The sequence below is a fragment of the Panulirus ornatus genome, chromosome 8, assembly GCF_036320965.1.
Source record: "Panulirus ornatus isolate Po-2019 chromosome 8, ASM3632096v1, whole genome shotgun sequence".
Classification (NCBI taxonomy): domain Eukaryota; kingdom Metazoa; phylum Arthropoda; class Malacostraca; order Decapoda; family Palinuridae; genus Panulirus; species Panulirus ornatus.
The window spans coordinates 2,590,605-2,615,833 of NC_092231.1; the positions used below are offsets into that span (position 1 = coordinate 2,590,605).

The 25,229-nt window shown below is 47.7% G+C and overlaps 2 protein-coding genes and 1 long non-coding RNA gene across 4 annotated transcripts in view; 1 reads left to right on the top strand and 2 right to left on the bottom strand.

Moving 5' to 3' along the window:
* LOC139749662 (uncharacterized) overlaps positions 1-2,539 on the top strand; it is a 196,583-nt gene extending 194,044 nt beyond the window's left edge. The window contains exon 21 of the mRNA XM_071663827.1: positions 1,221-2,539. Coding sequence (XP_071519928.1) covers positions 1,221-1,410 — 190 coding nt within the window. The 3' untranslated portion in view covers positions 1,411-2,539. The remainder of the gene's footprint in view (positions 1-1,220) is intronic.
* Positions 2,540-4,442: 1,903 nt separating this feature from the next.
* Positions 4,443-8,577, bottom strand: LOC139749729 (uncharacterized). Its single transcript, XR_011713024.1, has 2 exons — positions 6,638-8,577; positions 4,443-6,233 (listed from the first exon to the last, which is right to left on the bottom strand). It is a non-coding gene; the product is annotated as an uncharacterized lncRNA (long non-coding RNA).
* A 1,556-nt stretch (positions 8,578-10,133) lies between these two features.
* The window catches only part of LOC139749731 (vasopressin V2 receptor-like), a 97,385-nt gene continuing 82,289 nt past the window's right edge, over positions 10,134-25,229 (bottom strand). Inside the window, exon 3 of one of the 2 annotated variants that reach the window (XM_071663914.1) lies at positions 10,134-24,190. In XM_071663914.1, coding sequence (XP_071520015.1) covers positions 23,960-24,190 — 231 coding nt within the window. In that variant the 3' untranslated portion in view covers positions 10,134-23,959. The remainder of the gene's footprint in view (positions 24,191-25,229) is intronic. The other variant, XR_011713025.1, reaches the window with a different exon arrangement.

Sequence of the window (25,229 nt, forward strand, 5' to 3'; positions counted from 1 at the left end):
CAACCACCCAGATCTTACCTTTAATATCTCAATGTATCGGCTGAGGCAAGGACCCCTTTAATGGTGTACCCTCGCTACCTCTGCCGCGAGTGATAACTTCCTGCGATGCACGAAACGCCAGTTTAGAGTCTGCTGCCAGTGTGATTCCTGCAGCATCAATGAAGGCGACCGAGCCCTCGTGTGTTCTACCCGGAGTGAGCCACCTGAAGCACGGTTGGAGGAGTCCGTCGTCTCTGCTGACACTCAGACTCACTCGTGTCACCTTCACCGTCATGAACTCTTGTGGTACAAGGAGTCAACGACGCGCCCAACAATACTTCCCGAGGTTTGAAAGTGCATGTGCGAGATGTAGCAACAGTGTTTTGTCCCTAATGACACAGCTGAACCTTTCTGGTCGTTTTATTTCAGTAATGGTTGGTGGTTTGACGTGTCTATCCTAATTATAGTGATCAATCTCGGGGTTCCCTATCAATTTCAACTATATATCTGGTTCTCTCTCTCCCTTTTAACCTCTACACCTGTCCGTTTTTATGCTGAAGATTCCACTCGCCTGAACCAGCTTTCCCTCCCCTCATTCTAATTCCTCGTACTAAGAAATACTTAGCTGTGCAAAGTCTCTGAAGGAGTTACCAGCTACGTAGATAGATTTAACAGCGCTGAAACCCAGTTTCTTCAGACTCTTTTATAATAGTAACAACATAAGTACTTTGGACACAACAGTATCCTCCGCTCTACCTGGAAATCCCACAATCAGCCTCACAAAGTCTTGCTTCCCAGAACCCTTGAGCGTAATCATGTTTCTTCTGGACAGTTATTCATCATCATCCCCTACAGTAGATGACGGGAAAATAAACCTGATCATACCTCCAACAGCAAGACTAGGCAAACCAGACCTGACCTTCCCTACTCTAGATAAAATATTAACCTTAGTGGAATTTGCCGGATGGTATAACCTGGATAATCAGGTTTGAGTCTTAAATAACTCATGTCAGATCCTCGCCAGTTAGACCTGGCTCATCCACTAATAATCACAGTACATGGCAGCCAATAAGACACGACTCAGAGTAGCCTCTAGGTAGCCCGAGTTGACCCTCACTCAACCACGTATGGTATCCAAGCAGACCAGATACTTAAGTCCCGCGTAGTTCCTGGATCAACAAACTAGATTTTCCCTCCCACATTAAGTCCAAGTTATCACATCTGAGCTTTTCTTCCCCCAGAGTACGACTCGCTGTCGTCCAACTGGGACCGGCTCGGAGGTACGAAGTGTCCGAGGTTAACGCCTTCCTCTCCAGCCGACGCTCGTTGCTACACAAGACTCACGTCACCTGCCTCTTCATACGTCATCAAGGCCGGGGTCTGGTGGCCGGCTCACCAGACGATTACCTCCTTCCTTGTCTCGCCTGCTAACCTCTACCTCTCTCTCCTGCACGATCTACCGACCTCCATCACCACCATCTTAGACGACCTGCTGCCCTAACCTTCACCGAACCAGAATTGATCTTCTGAATCATTTACTCATCTCTGGACGTCTTCAAGACATCTCCAATTCCACTGATGATCACCCTCTGACCGTGAGCTCACTTCAACGCGAGATGACTTTCCAGATGTAAACCTAGACCTGAAATGACCTGATGACAATCTTCGGTGACCTGTTGATTTCGACCCCGAACCCTAACAGACCTGCTGATGTTCTACTCTAGGAAATCTGCAGCTCGACTGTAAACAAACCAAAACTCCAACTCCCTGCTTTACCTCAGACTACCTACCGACCTCCCTCCCCACTGTACCAGTCAGCAACTTAACCCCAGAAAACCCGCTGACCACCTCCGTTATCCCAAGTACCTGCCTAATAATCACGGTTGTATAAAGCCGAGTGCTCACCAGTTCATGAATACCCATTCCAAGCGTGAAGACGTCTTGGAGTCTAAGGATATACGACCCCAGTTTCCCGCCACACTGCGAAGAGAACTTCAAAGCCTTGCCATTCCAGATGAGTAGGTTCAAGTCCTTGCTATTCTAGTAAAGATCGTCCGAGTCTTCGCCGATGACAACATATCGGTAGCAACGACAGACTCCTCGCTTACATAGAGACCAACCCTTAAGCCCTGACCAATATAGATCAGGCAGGGGTTCCATGTCTCAACAGTTTAGAGACGAGGATTCGAATCATCGGTAGTCAAGAAACACTGGGTCGAGACTCCTTACCATGTTGGTCGATGATAACTTTAGAGAGCCAACTCTGACGAGAAGGAACTCGTTAGAACTACATGTGTACAGAGAACATGTTACTCATCGAGTCTTCAAGTACTGCGCTACGCTCTTGTTTTCGCTCAGAATTTTGTACATACAGGACAAGAATTTTCCGATCCTTCCTTGTAGCCCCAAAAGTCACTCTCTGACGCTTATGGACCAGACTGGTCCTATGTCAAAAATGCCTCTTGTATTTGTAATTACATTTTCCAGAAGTACTGTAAAGATTTGATCAAGATGGGTTGTGTAGCACCCCGAGCCTCAGAAATATAGCTCCGTTTGTATTGTTCGTGTTTCATTATCACATAACTCATGTTACGTAACTACAAGGGTGACACCCACAAAGGATGACAACTACAAGGGTGACTGAACCAGAGACGTTCACACGTTGGACATTTACACCGAATATTACGGGATCAATATTCATAGTACACGACAGATAATCTAATTCTTAATATTGCCAACTATTTTCCATGAGGATTTTGGCGTTCCTTCTGAAGCCTGGAGATTTAGGAAGGACATACCCGTGTTATCTAATGTGTGGGATGTACATCACTGGAACGATGTCTCTTGGATAACGTGCTTGCAATGACGACAGGCAGTGTAAAAGCTGAATGGATGTCACAGGAGACAGAGATTTTGCAAGCCCGATATGCCTCATCCCTTGTCTGAATGACCTCAGAACAGGGATGATTGAACTATGTACTGGATGAAGTCGTCGTCGTGGAGGGAGAGAGAATAAATGGTTATATTCCCGCAAGAGTAACCTCCTATCATGCACCTACAAGTGGCTAAGGTTTTCAATTGACCTCGACTATTCTATATAGTGTTTAGTAGAGAGCTCTGCAGTCATCTGGTATGACGCTTCTAGGAGGCAGTTGCTTTAACATTCATTATATTTTTGTTAATACCGGCTCTACTACTCATCCTGCCACTTGCACGATTTCAAGCTGTCTGAAAATGATTTAGTATTGGCTTCGTCTAATACTTTCCTCGATTACTGCTGGTGCCACTGGATCAGCGGGAGGTTAATTAATATGGCCGACTCGCTGCGGGTTACAGCCAGCGTTGCGCCACCAAACTAACCTACCGACTTCTTGCTCCGAAGATAACCCATGAATAGCAGGGAACACAGTTACGTATTCCTTTACAGTTATATGTATAAAATTCAAACTACATTACTCTAGAACACACAAATTTATATAAAGTACCAAAGGTTAAATTTCACTTCCTTACGTGGTTTCAGTTCCTGCCTTGTGAACACACACATCTACTTTATCCCAGCGAGAAAACACGGGAGAAAAGACTCATCCCAACCCAATACGGAAGTGTCCCGCTGGCTGTCGCTTAACATCCCACTACCAGAAGATGCCACAGACATCAAAGCCACAAACCTCGAGTGATCTTCATGTCTCATAAAACAAAGATCAAGAAACACTAACGATTCATCAATTGCGATGCAGCGATAAACATATACAATGACAAGGCACAGTGTGCGAGGATATACAGATAGCAGGGTGTGCGCGGGAGTAAAAGCGCACACAAACATGGGTTCTGGCTCTACTAGTTACTGATGATGTGCACGTTGGTAGGGATGAGGCTGCTCTTGTGATGATCTGTCCAATTTCGGTGATTTTTGGTTCTGAAGTTGAACTCGGGGACGAGGGATATCTGCGTGTAAAGGAGACGACTATGACGGAAATGGTGCCAACCCCACATTTCAGAGTTCCAAGTAATTTTCAAGCGTCATCTCGTTGGTCTTTTCATTTAGTATACAGAATAATTCATTGTCCAGCATTCAGACAACGCACACTTAATTTACAGTCTAAATATCGAGTTTAACCAGGCATGTGGTATCTGATGGTAGGAGGATGTAACGAGTTACAATTGGCTAAAAAGTTTGGACAACACTAACGCAGATGACAAGTTCATCTGGAACTGTAGGAAGTATTACCAGTTCCTTATACCACTTTCTTTCCCAATATCTTTTTTTTTTGGAAATGCCTTTTATAAATATATATTCCATCAACTGGCTAAGATATATAGAGATGATGCACGTTAATGTCAAGGTCAAAGTTCAGACAGCCGGAGAGGAAACAATAACCCAGGAATAGCGTGACAAGCTGTATAGGAATTTTGTTGTACTTTGTGGATGCGATTCATGCTGGTAAACGATTCATACAAACTCCTTAATTACTACAGCACTTTATTCTTCTGAAAGCAGCGTAATAATTCATACTGTAACTTCATATCATATAGGTAAAATTTTAAGATTTTCCTAAACCATGTATAAAAGTACAGAGAACCATAAGTGCATGTCTGGTACAACTGAACATTTCCTACTGATACGAACCAGACAACGTTTACAGGATACATGCACTTGCTACAAATTGAGTGACAGTACAGTTTGGCTAACAAATAGAATGGTTGTCAATTTCCTATTTATCTACATATATAATGTAATCAATCGATCTATATACCTATAATGTTATTACAATCATGATCTACATCACCTAAACCATGGAATTACACGAGGCAATGCAATGCATGGGACGATGGGAAGGAATCAATGACACTCCAGCTAACACTTGTGTACGTGTATACTGATGAACTTATGGCATGAAAGTTGCTCTTCTGCATGTGCGAGACCATATAATGGTGTACACTACTCCAGAAGGTATTACGTACAAATTCACATGACCATTTCCTTTCTGAACTCATGTACATCTCTCCTCCTGTCTTCCTCACCGCCTAGGGGGCGTCACTCAAACGCCACTACCAAGTGACCCCATGTTCCAGCGTCACTCGAAAGGTCACAAACATACTCTAGTTACACTACTGTCCTCCCATCCCCCGCCATTCAAACCAAAATTCTTGTCTGCTTAACCGTTAATCACTTAAAAACACATTATGAAAACATGAAATACTGGTAGATTTATGAGAATTCTCAAGTCAATGTTCTTCATATTCTCTACATCACTAGTATGGCGGTCAGGCCCAGCTACCATAGGGCACACACTGTCGGGCGAGTGTGGGTACCATACTTCCTTGTCCCGTGGGATATCGGTGGGCGCCGCATCCGTCGGTTAGGGCAGGAGGAGGCCCACATTTCCCCTGCGAACCTCTCCTCAAACCGCCATCATTCCTTGGTGTAGGTTAGCCTATGGGACGACCACCAGTGGCGGCCCTAGAACCACCCAACCAGCAGCACATGGACAAGAGAGGTGGGGGGCCTAAAGCTAGGCGGAGAGTCGATCGGAGAGGCACCGGTCCAAGGTCCACACTAGAGTCGACAGTCGACCACTGCACACTCTGCTCCCGTCCGTCACACCCTCCCTCCGGAACCTTCACAGACTTCCTGAAAAAGTATAAATTCCCGGCAGTATCTCTATCTCACGTCTCTCTCCAACTAAACACAAGTTTATCAAAGTAAGAACATCCCTGTTCACATTTTCCTTCCCAACTGACGGACAAATATTGCATTAGTATTCATGGTCATGGGACTAATTAAAAACTGAAAAAAGTATTTGGTTCTTTCATGAGGGAGGTAAAAATTGCGTTCTTTTGAAAACAATGCCTGTAACTACAGTAGGTAAAGGAAAGGAAACTGGATTTTGTTAAAATTTACGGCATGTGATCAGGGTTCAGTTCAACATCAGTTTTTGATAATCTGGATAAAGAAAATCCCTCTTTCTTCGTTAACATCGAGCATGCGGCGATGTCTATTTCCTCATAGGGAAATGGTGTACCTTCTCCAGAGTCCGACCAACCTCACGTGTTTTCGACCACAGTCTACAAATCTGGACTTCAAATAATACTGTACATACTTGCTATTGCCCACGTATGTCCTGTTCGGTCATGTTTTACACAAGAGGCCTATACTGGACGAGCCTCTCCCCCAGACCCTCTGAAGCTGACGAACGGCCTACTGACGACCAAGACGAACCCATCGGTCGGTCACCTAACACCACCTCACTCCACTGTAGGCGACTATGAAAAATCTCAACAATACGGCCGCTTCTGCTCATGGCCCTGGTGGCCTCTCGCTGGAATGGCCTTCCGGACGTTAAACATGTTATCCATGCGTGATAAGCAAGGAGGAAAACTAATCATACAGACCGCATTCTTCACAAATTTCCACAGGACAGAGTGGTAAGGTTCATCTTTGAAACTGGCGAGCTATTCATAAGGATAAGCGTAGGGGATGAATCTGTTTTGATGGTACTACAGGCATTGGAGCTTATTGGAATACTGGCTGGGATTTATATTTTCAGTGCTTGTCTAAATCGACTGAATAAATCTGGATATATATACATTATATACTGAAGGTCTGACATTGACACTATCATTGTCATGTAAGAATTATTATCAGATATGTACATACCATATTACGTCGGGCCGTATTCAAGAATACGACGGGGACTGCGCAGCGACAGTGTGCAATCTTAGTACAGCCTCCATGGTACGTATTCAAGAACGATGCCAAGGACCTTCGTAGGTGAAGGCCTTTAAGTATGGCATGGCTGCCAACATGTGCTTTGCTCACATTTGACTGGCGGAGGTTGGTATGCCGCGAGTCAGCTGTTGTAGGCAAAACCAATATAGAAGGCGGGAAGTTCGAGCGCTTCTTTCCTCTCTCCACCAAGCAGCAACGTGCCTTGCTGGTGGAAGGGGCTAGCTTCACTGAATGTAAGAGCCAAAAGTCAATGACAAAGATAAATACGAGAGGATATAACCGTTCTGTATAAGGTGAAGAACCCTGGCCAATAGCCGCGTGCTGCTCACCAACTGAAACCCTCCTGGGAAGACACACAACGAAGGTAAGCAATTCATGCATTATAGACTGTTGCACTATCTGAAATTGGCAATTCTTAAGTTACACAGGGAACACTTAATTCAATAGAGAATGTATGAAAAAGTTGCCTTAAGCGAGGAGGGACACGTGGAAACTTCAGGAACAAGCACAATATGAAAGCGAAATCTTGCGGGAATAACTGAAGCAAGCTGAGGCCCTGTAGCAAGGCTGGGTAAAAAACACATTTAAGTTAGGCAGAAGCTAATAACCTAATTACATAATCTAAGGTGAAGGAAGTTTTTCCCTTATTCCTAAACTATAGGAATAGATATATTTTTTCTTCGCTTTGTCGCTGTCTCCCGCGTTTGCGAGGTAGCGCAAGGAAACAGACGAAAGAAATGGCCCAACCCACCCCCATACACATGTATATACATATACATACGTCCACACACGCAAATATACATACCTACACAGCTTTCCATGGTTTACCCCAGACGCTTCACATGCCCTGATTCAATCCATTGACAGCACGTCAACCCCGGTATACCACATCGATCCAATTCACTCTATTCCTTGCCCTCCTTTCACCCTTCTGCATGTTCAGGTCCCGATCACACAAAATCTTGTTCACTTCATCTTTCCACCTCCAATTTGGTCTCCCACTTCTCCTCGTTCCCTCCACCTCCGACACACATATCCTCTTGGTCAATCTTTCCTCACTCATTCTCTCCATGTGCCCAAACCATTTCAAAACACCCTCTTCTGCTCTCTCAACCACGCTCTTTATTTCCACACATCTCTCTTACCCTTACGTTACTTACTCGATCAAACCACCTCACACCACACACTGTCCTCAAACATCTCATTTCCAGCACATCCATCCTCCTGCGCACAACTCTATCCATAGCCCACGCCATATATATATATATATATATATATATATATATATATATATATATATATATATATATATATATATATTGTAGGCTTTCCATTAAGATATTTCCTCAGGCAGAAATCCTGTGCAGTTAACAAAATTTAGGAATAAAAATAATTACAGCTGTACGAGATGTAGTAATTACTTGCAATGGGAGCAACTGGTGAATGGCCACCAGCAAGTCCCCCCAAAATGTGGGAGGATGTCTGCAGCTGCTGTGGCAATAGGCCGGGAGCTGGCCATGAATGAAACGCCATGCAACTCATTAACGTTACATCCTGTTGAAGTAGGCAAACTAGTGCCCAGGGCCACATTTGGTAATATAACTTAAAATGTGCAACGTTCCATCAAGTATAAGCATAATTATGCAAAGTTAACCATGTTACAATGTGCAACATTTCATCATGTCAATTTCAAAGCATCCATGCAGTAGAAATAACGAATTTTTTTTTCAAAGAATAAAGAAATGTTATAAAAAGTTTTCTTCAGTGCAGAAATCATGGACGTACAGCAAATTTTACCCAGCGTCTCGCCCCCAACAGCCTCGTGGTCCTAGCGTCACCCTACATGCATACCTACCATCATTAATTCAACTGCCCACTACCCTCAAGACAGTGAACACAGGGCAGAGAAAAATGATTTCTCAAGAGGGCCAATGACGGTCATGATGCAAGGCTTGCCCTGAAGATGATGAGGCTGGAAGACCACAGTCAGGCAAAGAAACACCTGCTACAGGAAGCTTGAGAGAAAATATGAGGGAAATGTGACAATTACTAGAAAAACTTGAATGCTGGTCGAGCAGCTTGCACAAGCACGGCAGACGCATACAAATGTAATGCTGAACCTTTCAGGGAAGACTTAGAAGACAAGTAGTTTCAAAGTGGAACAAGTGTGCGTGTGCAGTTGCAAAATTTTATTACGACATTTACCAAAGAAATCTATTGAGTGAAAAATATTTTGCATATCTGTACACTTATTGCAAACATCACTTAATTCATTCCTTAAATACCAATTTGAATTCTAAAATAAACATTTACGAGAAAACTCAGAATCGTATATAAAATATTAGTGCGAAAACAAACAGAAATTTAAGCAAAATATTGTACACGTCTAAATTGAAACAGATGACAAAAGATGTACACAATGTACGCAGGGCCTGGCGTGTGTCGTCACCGTGGACACCATGGCGGCTGGACCCGGGGCTAGAGGAATCTGGAGGATCAAGCTGGTCATCTGTCAAACCTTTAAAGGTAGTCTGTAATCAACTGCTGCTATGGTGAACACAACTCACTATCTTTGGTCGTATCCAACTTGGTCCTTACAGGGATGGAGAGGATTGGAAATCTTTTAAGTTTACCAAAAGCTGTCTCTTATTTCTAGTCCTGACGTGAGAGGAATCATACTGAATCTGTGTCAGCACCAAGATTACCAACTGGTGTGGAGAGGTATGACCTACAAGGACACTAGCTGTACCCCAATAAAACCCCTCTATGAATTCCTGACTAGTCTTTCACACAAGGATCATTACAAATTCAAGCACGTGCAGCATTCTCAGACCAATCTGAAACGATATTTGTAAACTTTAACGCAGCGTCACAAACCTCCATCATCATCCATGGGGGGAAAAAAAAAATCGCTCGTGTCACCGGTCCAACCTTGCATCTGCCGCTGCAGGCTGGTTGGTTATTGGTACGTGTCGCATCGATGCAGCCAATAACACCTGGAACTCTTGCAATCAAGGCGAACCGACTCTTTATGCAGCCCTCACTGGCGGGTTCAGGGAACCGTGTCGAGGAGCCGCCAGTTCTGCTATCTTGGCAACTATATTCGTGACATCTGATGACACTTGGCCGAGACATGTCTGAACAATCAGCCATGCTCAGCTGGAAGTTCCCAGCTGCTAAGTAACGTAGACACACAATGAGCTGTACATGTGGTGGGATAAGGAAACCTGTGGAAAGTAATGATGTTTTACAAATCACTAATTACTGTATGAACTCAATGCTCAAGGAACGCGTCGGAAATAAACAATTCATTCATTTTCCTCAATATTCTCAGTTTTACTCCAGCAAGGCATTATCCCCGGATAGCATGCCAAACTGTTCTGTACAGAAGTAAAATTGCTATGCTTACCTCTCGTCACGGGTGGCTGGAAGTCGATGCCTGATGCTTTCAAGATGTTCTTGGGGACATTGCCTTGACAGCCGATACCTTGCAATGAACTAGTCATCAGTGCGAGCCTGGAATGGATTCATTCTATCTGGTACACGTCGTCTACTCACTCTTGCCAATTTCTCGTACATGTTCTAGATGAAGTAGATGCTCTAGATGATCCACCCTGGAATGCTCTAGAGAACTTTGGTATTAAAACTACGCTGTTCAAGACAATTTTGAAGTGGTGTCTATTTAATGGTACATTTCTTTTTTTTTTTTTACTAAGTACAAAACGTGGCCACAATTTGTGTGGCTAGTGGTCGGTGGCAAGTGTACGGGTGATGGTAGAGGCGGCTGCACGTGGGAGGACAAGGGAAGATCTTTAGGAAGATTGCTCTTAAAATGTATGTACTTAGTATTGTCAAATTCTTAACGAATCTTTTATCTTTACCTTCACTTGTGTATAGGCAAGATATAGTAATTATAAACAAATATGCAACCTGTATGAAATGATTATTTCCTGTAACAAACATTTTATACTTTTTATTGACTTGTGGATAAACCATATTTAACTAAAAGTTAATATTTTCGAACTTAATCAATGCATAAATAACCGAAGATAAACTATGCAACTATCCCCCCCCCCCCTTACGATGGTCACCTTCGCTACCTTCCAACGATTCCACCACATTCATACCAGCCAGCCAATCAGCGTCGACCTGCGTCGCATTACCACGTTTTCGGTACAACGTTGCAAAGTCGACCGGCAGTCGCACGGCTCTTCAATACGGCTGATGATAATCTCGTACACCCTCTCCCACGTGTCTCCATACTTAGATGCATTTGCCATTCAACTGACGTGTGCGCTTCAGAGGCCGCTAATTCGTTGCCACGTCCGTGTGAGGACCTTATTAGGAATGAAACTCATTTTTCTCAGTGTTAAAAGAAAGCGAATTCAAGGAATTCCAGGTTTTTGTAATACCAAACCCCATAAGCTGCAACACCTATCTCCAACATATTGGGTTTCCCTTCACCAAATTCTGGCACGAGTAACAGAACGCTCGCGGCCTTAACGTTTCTCCATTTCACTTCGAAGGCAATCGAGGAGAAATATTGGCGACAGTACAACACATCAGTGCTGCTCTCAAGCACATCGCCCTCTGTTCGCCGCTCGTTAATATTTTTTGGATTGTTATATATTGCCCAAACAAAATTTACTTTTGGCAGATACTCCAACTATACATTTAATGCATGGGTCTCTCTAGAAAACAGACCCAACCAAAGACCCTATTGAACAAGAAAGCGGATGTGTGCCAGCCTTCTGCCTCACTGTGCGTGTTGCATGTAGTTATTCAGGATATTTGTATTATTCCAACAAGTGGTATATCAACTGGGTCCTTTCCAGATATTTATGACAAAGAATACAACTTCTCTTCACCGATGGTGTTTGGAATGGTTCGTAATACTATGTATGTTCTATGTGGCATAATCAGACTAATCTATGCTGATACACACAACGTGGTTCTACTGGTAACCTTCACAATGTATAACATGCATGCCTGGACGTCAGATTAGACACGTTATCCCTCTATGAAATAAACTATTTAGTAAACAAAAACAAAAAAAAATGAAGTCAGTCTTTTACTCCACCAGAAAGCACAGATGATAACCAATCCGAGCTTTCGGTAGACGGTGACGACTGGGTAGACCACAGTCGGACTCTCCGTCAGCCCTACGAGGAAGTCGTCAGGGTGTGTGAATACTGTCAGGAGCCACCAGATCCCCCGCTGGACCTTCTTGACTGCCAGGTGACACTCGACAAGTCTCCGGCACAGAATCCGGGACTTTTCACAATAGGAACATACTAAACCAGCGACCTTGCTTGTCTTCCGAACCCGAAAGCAACATATGCAGCACCTTGTTCCAACCATTTCGAGACATCCTTCACCTACATGAACAAGTAAACAGTGACCGCACGAAGAGAACTTCACAAACGCCGCATTCGTGGCTCCAGGAGGCACGTCACTCGGAACCTGGCCACGTTCTAGAGTGAGGAGCGGTGGTCAGTGCTCAGAGGACGCAGTCACTTGCGCTCCTGTTGTGTCAATTCACTAACGACAGACACGATAAACTCTCACGCCTACTGGACAAGCCAGTCATCCCTTCCGGCCTGCCTGTTGTGAAGTCTAACTGGAGATGAGAATTTCAGCCGGAATCACTTCTAGTGCCACCCATGGAAAAAAGTGTGTCGCACCAACTAGGCGACAACCTTTACAATGACTGTTCTGGCGGAGACATCCGCGGCTCGACTACAGAATTCCATCAACATCGTCACCCAAACTCTAAAAGGGATAGGCTTCAGGTGGGACCTGGGAAAGTGTCGTTCACCGAACCTGGAGTTCGATGGGGGGTCGCAAGACCTGGTATGTTAACGCATGCCGTACCTGTCGGGTCTTTAGGAACCCCATCGATGCTTTGGACGAGAAGGAAGTTTACAAGTACCTCGAAATACCGATCGGAGCGACGGATATGCTTAAAGGATGTGGACACGTGTACAAGACACGCAGATCTCCAATGACCAATTCGCACTCTCAGCCGCACAGAACAGCAAGTGCAGACACTACCATACCCCGGAAGTGCTCCAGGGCGTACGGGAACGGAGTGGGTGGGTCTCGTCGATTACCCCCAACTGACGGCGGGTATGGAGTTTAAGAGGTGCGCGTACTCTGAAATATGTGCATGTATTCAAAATTACCTGCAAACATACTGTCTGAATCATTTGAATTAAAGCTTAGCAAGAAAACAGTCGTAGCTTGTCTATATCCCATGTTTAGAAAATATTACCTTTACATGTGTGTCATGATCATCTCGTTTTATCTGCCGGGTCGCCCCTCAAGCTGAGTGATGCTTGAGCGGCAAACTAAAAAAAAAAACTAGCGTCTTTTTAGATACAGTTGACTGGAACTACACTATATTATTAACCATGTTTATGTGCTCAATAGTAGGCCTGTCCTTGACATTATGCATGTCATTGTTTTTACCTGCCTTTAGCCTGTCACAAAGAAGCATTGTTACCTTTAAGTATGGATCCTTAAGCACATCATAGATGGTTTGGCACGTATCAGGAATAATTGCAGAGAGACTGTTTAGATATTCTTGTTCTGTATTGAAGGGAAGCGTAGGAGCACCCGGTGGAAAGGTAACAACGTTGCCTCGACGTGCTTCTGGTGAAATGCTCTCTCGTACAGGTGTCCTGCTTCGCTATAAAAGGTTTTACCTTCAAGTCGTAGAAGCTGTTTGGGTCCATCCCCATATAGTTTGTGAAGTCTGATTCATAACTGATTCGCATTTAATGTAAAATGGTTGCATGGCTTCCCCTTTCGCTTCATTTTTGTAACCAGTCCCTTCTTGTCAGCTCCTTGTCCTCACAGTGTAGCAATCCTGCTGCTGCAGTGTAATTTTCTTAGTTTTTTATATTCTTGTGCATCATGGTAATGATGTACCGCACTAGACGCTGGCAACAACCACCTGTCGCCCAAGTCCACACTAACACTGACTTGAATTAGTGTGTTTTGCCAGCGGACATCAGCCTCAAACACTGTCTGCCGGTCTTTGCTTGGTGAACAGTAGAAACTGTGGTATACAACTTCACTTGGTACCACTGTTGCCATATCAACTCCCTTATTTCGACGCTTATGACGTCATCCTGCTTCGCCTTATGATATGGTAACTGTCAGACGGACACTGTTCGACCATGTGGACGTACCCTTACTCAAGCTACCACAATAACAAAACCATCCGTGTTTTCTCCAGTGTTGCTTCCATCTCAGAAAAGTTCAGGTAGCAGCAATGGCAATCCCTCGCCAACGAACTCTGTCCCTCTAGGAAACCTGACATTCTTGCTCCAGTCATTTCACCAAGTACCTCAACTAATACGTTCCTTCTCAGTCCTAATACTCTACAGTGATGTTCTCACCAACTTTCGCGTCTCCAAACAAACTTCAGTCAAAATTCAGTTATGAAGCAGGTGTCTGCTTATACCCACACAACCACACGCACTGAGGGTTATCTGATGCAATCCCAGATAAATTTCATACAAAAAGCTGAATCTTAAAACCTTTCGTGTTACTACAAGGGTAAAGCACAGACCAATCCAGAGAGTAGACATACAAAGTTTTATTCATAACGCCAATACACATGGATTACAAGACAATTCGAAAACTAATATATACAACAGTCTGACCTGGACCTTTTCAGGGCGTCTACCTTGGTCATGGGTCTTCGCTCCGTGGCACCCGTCAAGCTTGACTTATTTGTAGAACCGTGCCAGCCTCAAACAGATGGTCCCTCGCTAGTCTCTGGCCAAGGAGTGAACCAGCGGTTAAAGGCTATCGTTCCTTGCCGGACGGTGGAATTTATTAAAGGCCCTCGTAGAAAGGAGTCATACAAGTCACGAGTTCAGGACTTTATGTTGGACGTTAACCCTCACCACGAGAGTGTTGAAGGAGAGGAGGCGTGCGGTGCGTCTGATGGGAGAAGTGTCCCAGGCGCAAGATGAGGTAACACGCGGGGCGTCAAAAAGGACGCAGAAATAGGACAAAGTCCTGAAAAGTAATGGAGGTACGGTCAGCTTCGCTTGGACCAGAATCACTACCCCTTCTAGGGAGCGCTCTTTTTGTGGCCCTCAGAGTCCGACAGACAGCCTATACCCGATTGTGAATTAGCATTCGACCCACTAGCAAAGGTTATCACCATGGGAGAGATGGGTAGCACACTACCTCAATGCTACCACTACATCCGCCCCCGGCGGAATGCAGACGAGACTCGAAGTTCATCCCACCGCGGGTGCTCAAGTTGTTTAATCTGTGGGTCGCTATTCACTACACTGCCGGAACTACTCTGTACAAATCGTACTGTACTCGTACCTAAGTCCCAAACCCAACATAGCCTAAGGACTCCGGACCAACCATCTCGTGCTGTAGTCAGTCTGCTACACAAGATCCTTAGCAGCCGCATTTCGAGCCTAGTACAAATCGATGGAGCTCAAGCGGACGATGCCTCGTAGTGCACAATGCTAACTTTATCGGTCGTGCGCGGGCACAGTCATTCGTCCCTGTGGACGATGCTTCAGTGTACAATGTTAACTTTATCGATCGTGCGCGGGCACAGTCCCACGGTGTGCACCTGGCATTCCTCGACATGGCAAAAGTATAAGATAGTGTTAACTACAGCAGTATCGAGCGGGCCATGTAGCTGAAAGGGACTCCAGTCACAGAATACGTGAAGTCGACATACGACCAGGCCTTCATTCGCGTAGAAGGCAGCGGGGAGGTGTTACAAGACCTATGGGGTCAAAAAAAGGCGGCACCCCTCTCTACCATTCGTTTCAACCTTGTTATTGATGGCGCAACTTCAAGGATGAAGGAATGGGGTGTGGGGATTTGCGTTGGGGGCCAGAAGGCGTCAGTACTGGCGTTTGCCGATAACCTGGTCTTGGCAGCGCAGATAGCGGTTGGTCTGCATTATACCATCATGGCGAAGACTCGCGGGGGCTGCCTTCAGGTGAATCGGGGGAAGTGTTAGTCCCTCAGCATTTAGATCGATGTTAAAGGCAAGGATTGGTTTCAACAAGAGGAGGACGTTACAAGTCTTGGGCAGCGTTATCAGCCGCAGGATAAGAAAGCGAATATCAGTACCTTGGTATTCTATTTGAGGCTGGAGGCAGGCGACTGTCCAACGGACCCCTGCCTGACGAGGGGCTCTAATATCACCAAAGGCTCACTAAAACCTCAGCAGAGGATTACAGTCATTATTGACCACCTCGTGCCCAAGCTCATGCGCCGCCTGGTGCTCTACAAAACGCTGATGGAGCGCACGGACAGAGGTACGGACGGCGGTTTGCCGCCGGTTTAGTCTGCCTGTCGGTGTGCCCTGCGCGTACTTCCGCTAGGCAACGGGCGATGGTGGACTGGGCTTTCCCGATTGTTTCGACCGTCTGACTGTGGAAGCAAACGAGGTTCGGAAAATTACTCACCTCGTCAGACCCTGTAAACCAGGCAGTGGCACGAGAACCTGTGATTATGAGAAAGAGTTGGTCGGGCCCTGCATGTATTGCAGGTCGGCAGGCGAGTGACAACGAACGCGGTCTAACCTCGTCAGAACCTGTGATAGGATTGTACACTTGGCCCCACAGTTATGTCGTGCCCATGTACCACGGAGGTGGAGTCAAGGGCCACAACAACAGCCATTTCCGGAGTCAGAAGAACGCATGTGCCCTTAGGGGTTAAGGGCTTTCCTACCGAGACCTAGAAGCGTGCTCCGTGAAGGTCCTAACCTGGACCTACTCCCTTTACAGGACGTGGTCCAAGATCACAGGCTGTGGTTAGGCAGTAGCCCGCCTGCAACATCTGGTGTGGCCCATCAGGCTGGTCAGGGTGTCGCCGCTTTGTACGTAGGAGGAGGACGGGATCTGGTCGTGACCCCCGAAGTCAACATGGCGGGTACCAAATCCCGGTGGCCGGTTTGGCGAGGCGGGAAATGTGAACATCTCTGCAGGAATAAGCCCGCCACTCCCGTCCGTCGGGCCGCTTTGGACGGTGATGAGGATTCTACTGAAGCCTCCTGTCTTCAGCATTAGATCACACCACTTTTCCGAGCTGTCGGTGATTGTATCATTACAACTAATGATAAGTTCATTTAAACCAGCTCACAAATATTGGTACCAAGATTCATGTATTAAGAGAGTTGAATTTCTGGTTGCCCTTCGCTATTGGCTTTTGTTTGTGTCCACGTGGACTCATGGAGGAGAGGTGGGCGGTAGGACCACGGGGCTCGTCAGTCCAGCTGTACCTGGATTATCGCTTGATTTTATAAAGCCTACTAGCAGAGTAACTCCAAGTGATTTGCAGCTTTAAGCCCTAGCTTCGTTGATTGGGTATCCAGTACGTCCCAAACAACAGCTGAGAGTCGGAAGTGATCCAGCTAGCTTACTGGTATAGTAGGATCACTACTAAAGGGCAATCCCAGGACTGAAGCGCAGCGGCAGTGTCCACCTACTGACTGCAGTCCTCTACTTCCTTCGGGCGGTAGTACTGTGCGACCTGAGTCGGAGCGTCCACCCTTGTCACGGGTTTTCGCTTCGTGGCACCCGTCACGCATAACCCATTCCTCAGAGAATAGCGTGCCAACCACTGTTGGTATGTCGGGTGCCAACTCCAGCCACGTGGGAACGGACGACGACCGTTCACCCACTTGCCCACATTGTGGGAGGACCTTTGCCAGCTTTCGGGGCCGTAGGGTCCACGAGAGGCAGGCACATGCTGGCTCTTTCCATCAGGAGCTAGCGACTAGGCACGTTGTATCGAAGGCTCGATGGTCCGACGAGGAGGTGGAGCTCCTCGCTAGGGCTGAGGCTGAGATGGCAGCTGGTCCCTTGTTAGTTGCCGGACAGGGCTTGAACCAGCGGTTGCGGGAAATTGTTCCATCTAGGTCCGTTGACTCGATTAAAGGTCTCCGACGCAAAACGTCATATAAGACCAGGGTTCAGGAGCTGATCTTGAATCTCAATCCGGTACACGAAGACGACGAAGGTGAGGTGACGGATGGGGAGCCAACTATGAGGCGTGTCCCAGCCGCAATCGGAAGCACACCGCGGGGCAGCAGATCGGAAGATGCCCCGCGGACAGGGATGTCCGTGGGAGCGGATTCCAGTGGTGAGACGCACATCCCTCCCACGGTTTTAACCGTCCCCGTTGTCCCGCGGGTACCCCAACAACCCCAAACAATTGCTTCCTTTGTGGCGGAGACTGTCACATATCTTGACTCTTTAGGCCCTGGCCCTGCAACAATATCGTGGGGCGAGGACATCCAAAATGAAGCCATTGACCATTTGCGTCGTGGTGACAGCCTTGCCGCTATCAGGGGAGCCGCAGAGCATGCCACTCATGTGGTAAACTCCTGCCGCTCACCCGATGACCGTCCAAATCGTGCAGGAGGAAATTCAAGACAGCGAGCGAGCTCTGGCCGTGCACGCCAAGCGGAGGAGGTTCCTTTACGAGGAAACAAGCTTAGACGTGAACAATACCGGAGAGTACAGAGGCTCTATCATGATAATAGGTCTCTGGCCGCTGGACAGGTCTTGAAGGGTGACTGGGAGGTACCGCCAACTTCGGTTGGGCCGGATCGCCTTATTCCCTTTTGGGGGGCCCTCTTCTCCCGGCCGTCTGAGCCCGATACGCGTACCATAACCGACTATGACCCAGAGAGTGGACAACTAGCAGAGGTTGTCACCGTAGGAGAGGTAGCACATCACCTCAAAGCCACCCGAACATCTGCCCCTGGACCTGACGGGATGTCGACCAGGTTACTGAAGTCCATCCCCCCAAGGATTCTCGCTAAGACATTCAACCTATGGATGGCTACGTCTACCCTACCAGAGCCACTCAAAGCTAACCGCACAGTGCTAATACCTAAAGTCCCCAATCCCACTGAACCAAAGGACTATAGACCGATCACCATCTCATGTGTCATAGTCCGACTGCTACATAAGATCCTTAGCAGCCGCATTACGCGCCTCATCAAGATCGATGATGCTCAAAAGGCATTCGTCCCTATAGACGGATGTCTTGAGAACCTCACGATCTTAGATGCGATCGCCGGTCGTGCGCGGGCACACGCCCACGGTGTGCACCTGGCATTCCTCGACATGGCAAAAGCATTCGATAGTGTTTATCATAACACTATCGAGCGGGCCATGTCGCGGAAAGGCATTCCTGCCGCTGTCAGGGCATATATAATGTCGTCGTACGACCGGGCCTTCACCCATATTGAAGCTGTACCTGGATTATCGCTTGATTTTATAAAGCCAACTAGCCGAGTAACCCCAAGTGATTTGCAGCTTTAAGCGCTAGCTTCGTTGATTGGGTATCCAGTAAGTCCCAAACAACAGCTGAGAGTCGGAAGTGATCCAGCTAGCTTACTGGTATAGTAGGATCACTACTAAAGGGCAATCCCAGGACTGAAGCGCAGCGGCAGTGTCCACCAACTGACTGCAGTCCTCTACTTCCTTCGGGCGGTAGTACTGTGCGACCCGAGTCAGAGCGTCTACCCTTGTCACGGGTTTTCGCTTCGTGGCACCCGTCACGCATAACCCATTCCTCAGAGAATAGCGTGCCAACCACTGTTGGTATGTCGGGTGCCAACTCCAGCCACGTGGGAGCGGACGACGACCGTTCACCCACTTGCCCACATTGTGGGAGGACCTTTGCCAGCTTTCGGGGCCGTAGGGTCCACGAGAGGCAGGCACATGCTAGCTCCTTCCATCAGGAGCTAGCGACTAGGCACGTAGTATCGAAGGCTCGATGGTCCGACGAGGAGGTGGAGCTCCTCGCTAGGGCTGAGGCTGAGATGGCAGCTGGTCCCTTGTTGGTTGCCGGACAGGGCTTGAACCAGCGGTTGCGGGAAATTGTTCCATCTAGGTCTGTTGACTCGATTAAAGGTCTCCGACGCAAAGCGTCATATAAGACCAGGGTTCAGGAGCTGATCTTGAATCTCAATCCGGTACACGAGGACGACGAAGGTGAGGTGACGGATGGGGAGCCAACTATGAGGCGTGTCCCAGCCGCAATTGGAAGCACACCGCGGGGCAGCAGATCGGAAGATGCCCCGCGGACAGGGATGTCCGTGGGAGCGGATTCCAGTGGCGAGACGTACATCCCTCCCACGGTTTTAACTGTCCCCGCTGTCCCGCGGGTACCCCAGCAGCCCCAAACAATTGCTTCCTTTGTGGCGGAGACTGTCACATATCTTGACTCTTTAGGACCTGGCCCCGCAACAATATCGTGGGGCGAGGACATCCTAAATGGTGCCATCGACCATTTGCGTCGTGGTGACAGCCTTGCCGCTGTCAGGGGAGCTGCAGAGCATGCCACTCATGTGGTAAACTCCTGCCGCTCACCCGATGACCGTCCAAATCGTGCAGGAGGAAATTCAAGACAGCGAGCGAGCTCTGGCCGTGCACGCCAAGCGGAGGAGCTTCCTTTACGAGGAAACAAGCTTAGACGTGAACAATACCGGAGAGTACAGAGACTCTATCATGACAATAGGTCTCTGGCCGCTGGACAAGTCTTGAAAGGTGACTGGGAGGTACCGCCAACTTCGGTTGGGCCAGATCGCCTCATTCCCTTTTGGGGGGCCCTCTTCTCCCGGCCGTCTGAGCCCGATACACGTGCCATAACCGACTATGACCCAGAGAGTGGACAACTAGCAGAGGTTGTCACCGTAGGAGAGGTAGCACATCACCTCAAAGCCACTCGAACATCTGCCCCTGGACCTGACGGGATGTCGACAAGGTTACTGAAGTCCATCCCCCCAAGGATTCTCGCTAAAACATTCAACCTATGGATGGCTACGTCTACCCTACCAGAGCCACTCAAAGCTAATCGCACAGTGCTAATACCTAAAGTCCCCAATCCCACTGAACCAAAGGACTATAGACCTATCACCATCTCATGTGTCATAGTCCGACTGCTACATAAGATCCTTAGCAGCCGCATTACGCGCCTCATCAAGATCGATGATGCTCAAAAGGCATTCGTCCCTATAGACGGATGTCTTGAGAACCTCACGATCTTAGATGCGATCGCCGGTCGTGCGCGGGCACACGCCCACGGTGTGCACCTGGCATTCCTCGACATGGCAAAAGCATTCGATAGTGTTTATCACAACACTATCGAGCGGGCCATGTCGCGGAAAGGCATTCCTGCCGCTGTCAGGGCATATATTATGTCGTCGTACGACCGGGCCTTCACCCACATTGAAGGAAGCGACGATAATGCGGAAAAGGTGAACATGACTCGTGGGGTCAAACAAGGTGACACCTTATCGCCTATCCTTTTTAACCTTGTGATTGACGAGGGAATCACAAGAGTAAAAGAGACAGGCGTGGGAGTGAAATTGGGTGACCAACGGGTATCAGCACTTGCATTTGCTGATGATCTGGTTCTGGTAGCACAGACGCCCACTGGCCTCCAGAAGGCAATTGATGTTATGGCTGAGACCCTTGCGGGGGGTGGACTTCAAGTCAACCCGGGAAAGTGCCGTACCCTCAGCATGGAAGTCGACGGCAAACGCAAGACTTGGTATGTCAATCAACAGAGGACATTCCAAGTCTTGGGCAGCGCTGTCGGTTCCATGAGTCCTGAGGACGAGTATAAGTACCTCGGCATCTTGGTCGGATCTAAGGGGCGGCGAAAGTCCTACGGCGCCCTGCTAGAAGAGGGGCTCCTAAACATCACCAGAGCCCCTCTAAAACCTCAGCAAAGAGTTGCGTTGCTTGTGGGACACTTGGTGCCCAAGCTCAATCATCGACTGGTGCTAGGTGAAGTTTATAAGACGCAGTTAGCACGTGTGGACAGGCAGGTGCGAGTGGCAGTACGCCGTTGGCTCCGCCTAGCCCATGACGTGCTCTGCGCATACTTTCACTCGGCTACAGGAGATGGGGGCTTGGGTATACCGGACTTTGTCTCAACCGTCCGTCTGAATAAACAGGCGCGGTTCGAAAAGCTGCTCACCTCGACCGACCCGGTGATTCATGCGGCAGTTCGGGAGCCTGCAGTCATGAGCAAACTGCAGCGCTGGGCCGGACCCGCACGCATTGCTGGTCGTCAGGCGGGCAACAAGTTCGAACGCCTGAACGCATGGAGGTCCAACTTAGTCAGTACTGTTGACGGAGCGGCTCTCGCTCCATCTGCTGCCGTGCCTCAGGTCAGTAGATGGGTTACCAGCGGGAACCATTTCATGTCCGGTTCTGACTACGTGAAGGCCGTCCAAGTCAGGATAGGCGCGCTGCCGACCCCAGCCAGGGTGTCCAGAGGCCGGCCCGAGATCAACGGTCTCTGTGACACCTGTCACAAACCTGGGACACTGGGGCACATCGCTCAGATGTGCCCTCGTACCCATGGGGGTCGTGTCAGACGGCACGACAACATCTGTGCCTATTTGGCCGGACGTTTGAGAGAGAGGGGGTACCAAGTGGTCTGTGAGCCTCGCATCCCTATTGCGGGGTCCTTTAGGAAGCCGGACATCGTGGCTTCCAAAGGTACAGAGGCCTGGATAATAGATGCCCAGGTCTCTGGTGTCCACCTCGCACTCTCAACTGCACATAGACACAAGTGCAGTTATTACGGCACCCCGGAAGTCCTACAGGGCGTACGGGATCTAACCGGCAAAGACACCGTGCACCTGACATCAGCCACTGTCAACTGGCGGGGTGCATGGTGTCAAGAGAGTGCGAGTGCTCTCATTGGGCTAGGGCTGACACACCGGGACCTAGAGGTGTGCAGTGTCAAAGCCCTAACCTGGACGCATTCCCTCTACCGAATGTGGTCCAAGAGCACAGGGTAACATAGTTGGGCCTGCCTCGAACATCTGGTGTCGGCCGTCGGGCAGGTCGAAGGTCATCTCCCCTTTGTTGGCATAGGGTGTGCGGGATTAGCCTGTTCTCCCGTGGCTCCCGGGCAGGTACCAGTTCCTGAGGGCGGGTTGTCGGGCGGGCGGTGGACGCCTTGGCAGGGTTGCCCATTGCTCCCGACCGACAGGCCGTTCTGGAAGGTTGAGCGGTGCTGGGAGGTTTCTGTGCTTCAGGTTCGGTAAGGTCATAATTCGAACCATCATCTTTATGCCATCTCCTACTGACTTCCGCCTATGCTATCAGCAGTCTGATCTTAATCTTCCTCTTCCTCTGTCCATACGATCTTACTTCAATTAAACACTTCTTTCACTATCTACATGTAGTTTAGGTCGCTTACCGACAACCACCCCTTTTGTGTAGTTAACTTTAACTGTCAAAAGAGAAGCACAGTTTGCATTAGCAATGTAGTTAGAACTTCCTGCACGGCCCAATCAACTAATTGGGAATCTTTGAAGATTGCCAGTCGTGAAGGTCGTGACTTAAGTGTGGTGGTTTGTGACGCCGGCGCTGTTTATGCGGGCCCTGTGGGTGTGCTATGTATTTATAATCCACTATCAGCATGCACATGTGACAAGCTGCTAAGCGTGGATGGTAAGGGGTGTTATGCTGGACTCTGCCAGTCTTTCTCCAGGCCATCGGTGTCGTCAATATTGTAAGATGATGCCTACTTATAATGTGTTGATGTGATTATTTGCTATTGATAGGGTGTTATATGGTACCTCATGTTGCTATTATGGATTTTGGGTGTGTGATTCAATATGACGTGCTTGGGTTAACATAATTATGAATGTGCTTATGTCTTGGTAATATTCTGTTTACTGATCCAGGTTGTTATATGCAGTTGCATTGAGTAAAAATTTATTTTGGTATATGATTATGTATCATGGTTTGTGTTGTTGGGATTACTGTCTTGCTAATCCAGGTGCAGTGGTGTTGACTGAGTAACTTTTTGTAGGTTGAATCCTTGCTCCAATAAAGTGGCTCAGTCAATGCATCAAGGCGTTTAGGTGTCCTGGAGATAGTGATCTCTCCTTATTTTGACTAGGCTATCCACATTTTGATCCGTTACCTTCCTCTTTATAATGCACATCCTATTAACTTATTATCTACATGTAGTATAACATCTCAGCGGTTACCCATCCTTTAGCGTATAACAATTGGCAATTGCTATAAAAAAAAATTACAAATCGCACTGAGAACTTAAACTAGGAACAATTCATCAATAAATGGACAACACTGATTTGTACCAGGTCAAAGTACATTTATGTAGCAGGGGGCACGTCACACACGCCGCCACCACAACAGACACTCAGACTGGGCGTGACCTCACGGTGGCTGGCCCCGCCCCGCCTTACAAACTAGCCCCCATGATGGCTAGCTCGACCTGCTCCCTGGGACGGCTCTTGGGCAAATGGTCGGATAGCGTGGAGGGAAATCTGTAGGCGTAGAAGCCCTGCCTGTTGTAGGTGACGAGGGCTTTGTTCCTCTTGCGATGGTCGTCCCTGCCATGACGGTCCTCGGGCTCCTGGTCACCGATGCTGATGTTCTCCTTGGCCCGTCTCAGGCTGCTGGCCATACAACCCTGCGTAGGGGGGAGAGACGCCTCGCGTCACATGAGAAAACCTAAACTGGACACTTCAGCTGTGTGAGTGTGTGTGTGTAATTTGAATACGTGATCACTTCTTGACGTTCGTAGTTTAGCATCTCTTCAGCCCTCATAAATGTTCCGTGTAGACAACGCCAAATGATCGTGTCTATTCTCGTCATTCCTTCGAACTCTGGTAGACCGACTTGCATCTTTACCCGCCTTCTATCAATGTGGTACTGTCTAATGCTTAATGTAACCCCGGATGCAGAATCCATCCGGACTCCTATCAACAGACAAATCTCACTTAAAAATCATATGTTCGATATAATGACCTCCATACCCTGAAACATTGTCGCCGCTCACCTGGGTAGTTTCTCCTATGTGTGTGTGTGTAATAACTACATGTCATTTAGTGTTGTGGTCCATGTCTAACTATACATCACAACAGCGTGGCCATCTAACATAACAATGGGACCACAGAGACAGTGCAGCCGGGGAACAATAGTATAGGCAAAATATTGTAGCCACACAAAACACTGCCCTGAATGATTAGCCACAGAACAGTAGCCACAAAACACGAGCGTCACACTAGAACAATGCTATACACGACACAACGTAGAAAGAAAAACAGGAGCATAACGAAACATACATCATCCACACGACACTACATGGCAGTCATTACCACAAGACCAAGCAACACAAGTATACCTGTGCAGCAGAACGCGAGTAATGCAACACAACCTGAAAATAAGAGCCAAGCAACACAAAACGAAGCAATTTAAACAACTTCAGCATAACCTCAATATTGGTAAGCGAAGTTAGTGTACCTAAACATCATAAACAAAAGCTAAACACCCAACCAAATCTTCGAGTGCACAGGTTCCCGTCAACTTACTAGGAACAGATCACGAGACGAAGAAGAAAGTCTGGTCGAAGGACAAAGGACGGATGGTGGAAACAATTAGTATGCGAGGAGCTGAACGTATGGTTCCAAAGTAATCGTGCAGTAGGCGACGAGTTGAACGTGTAGTTC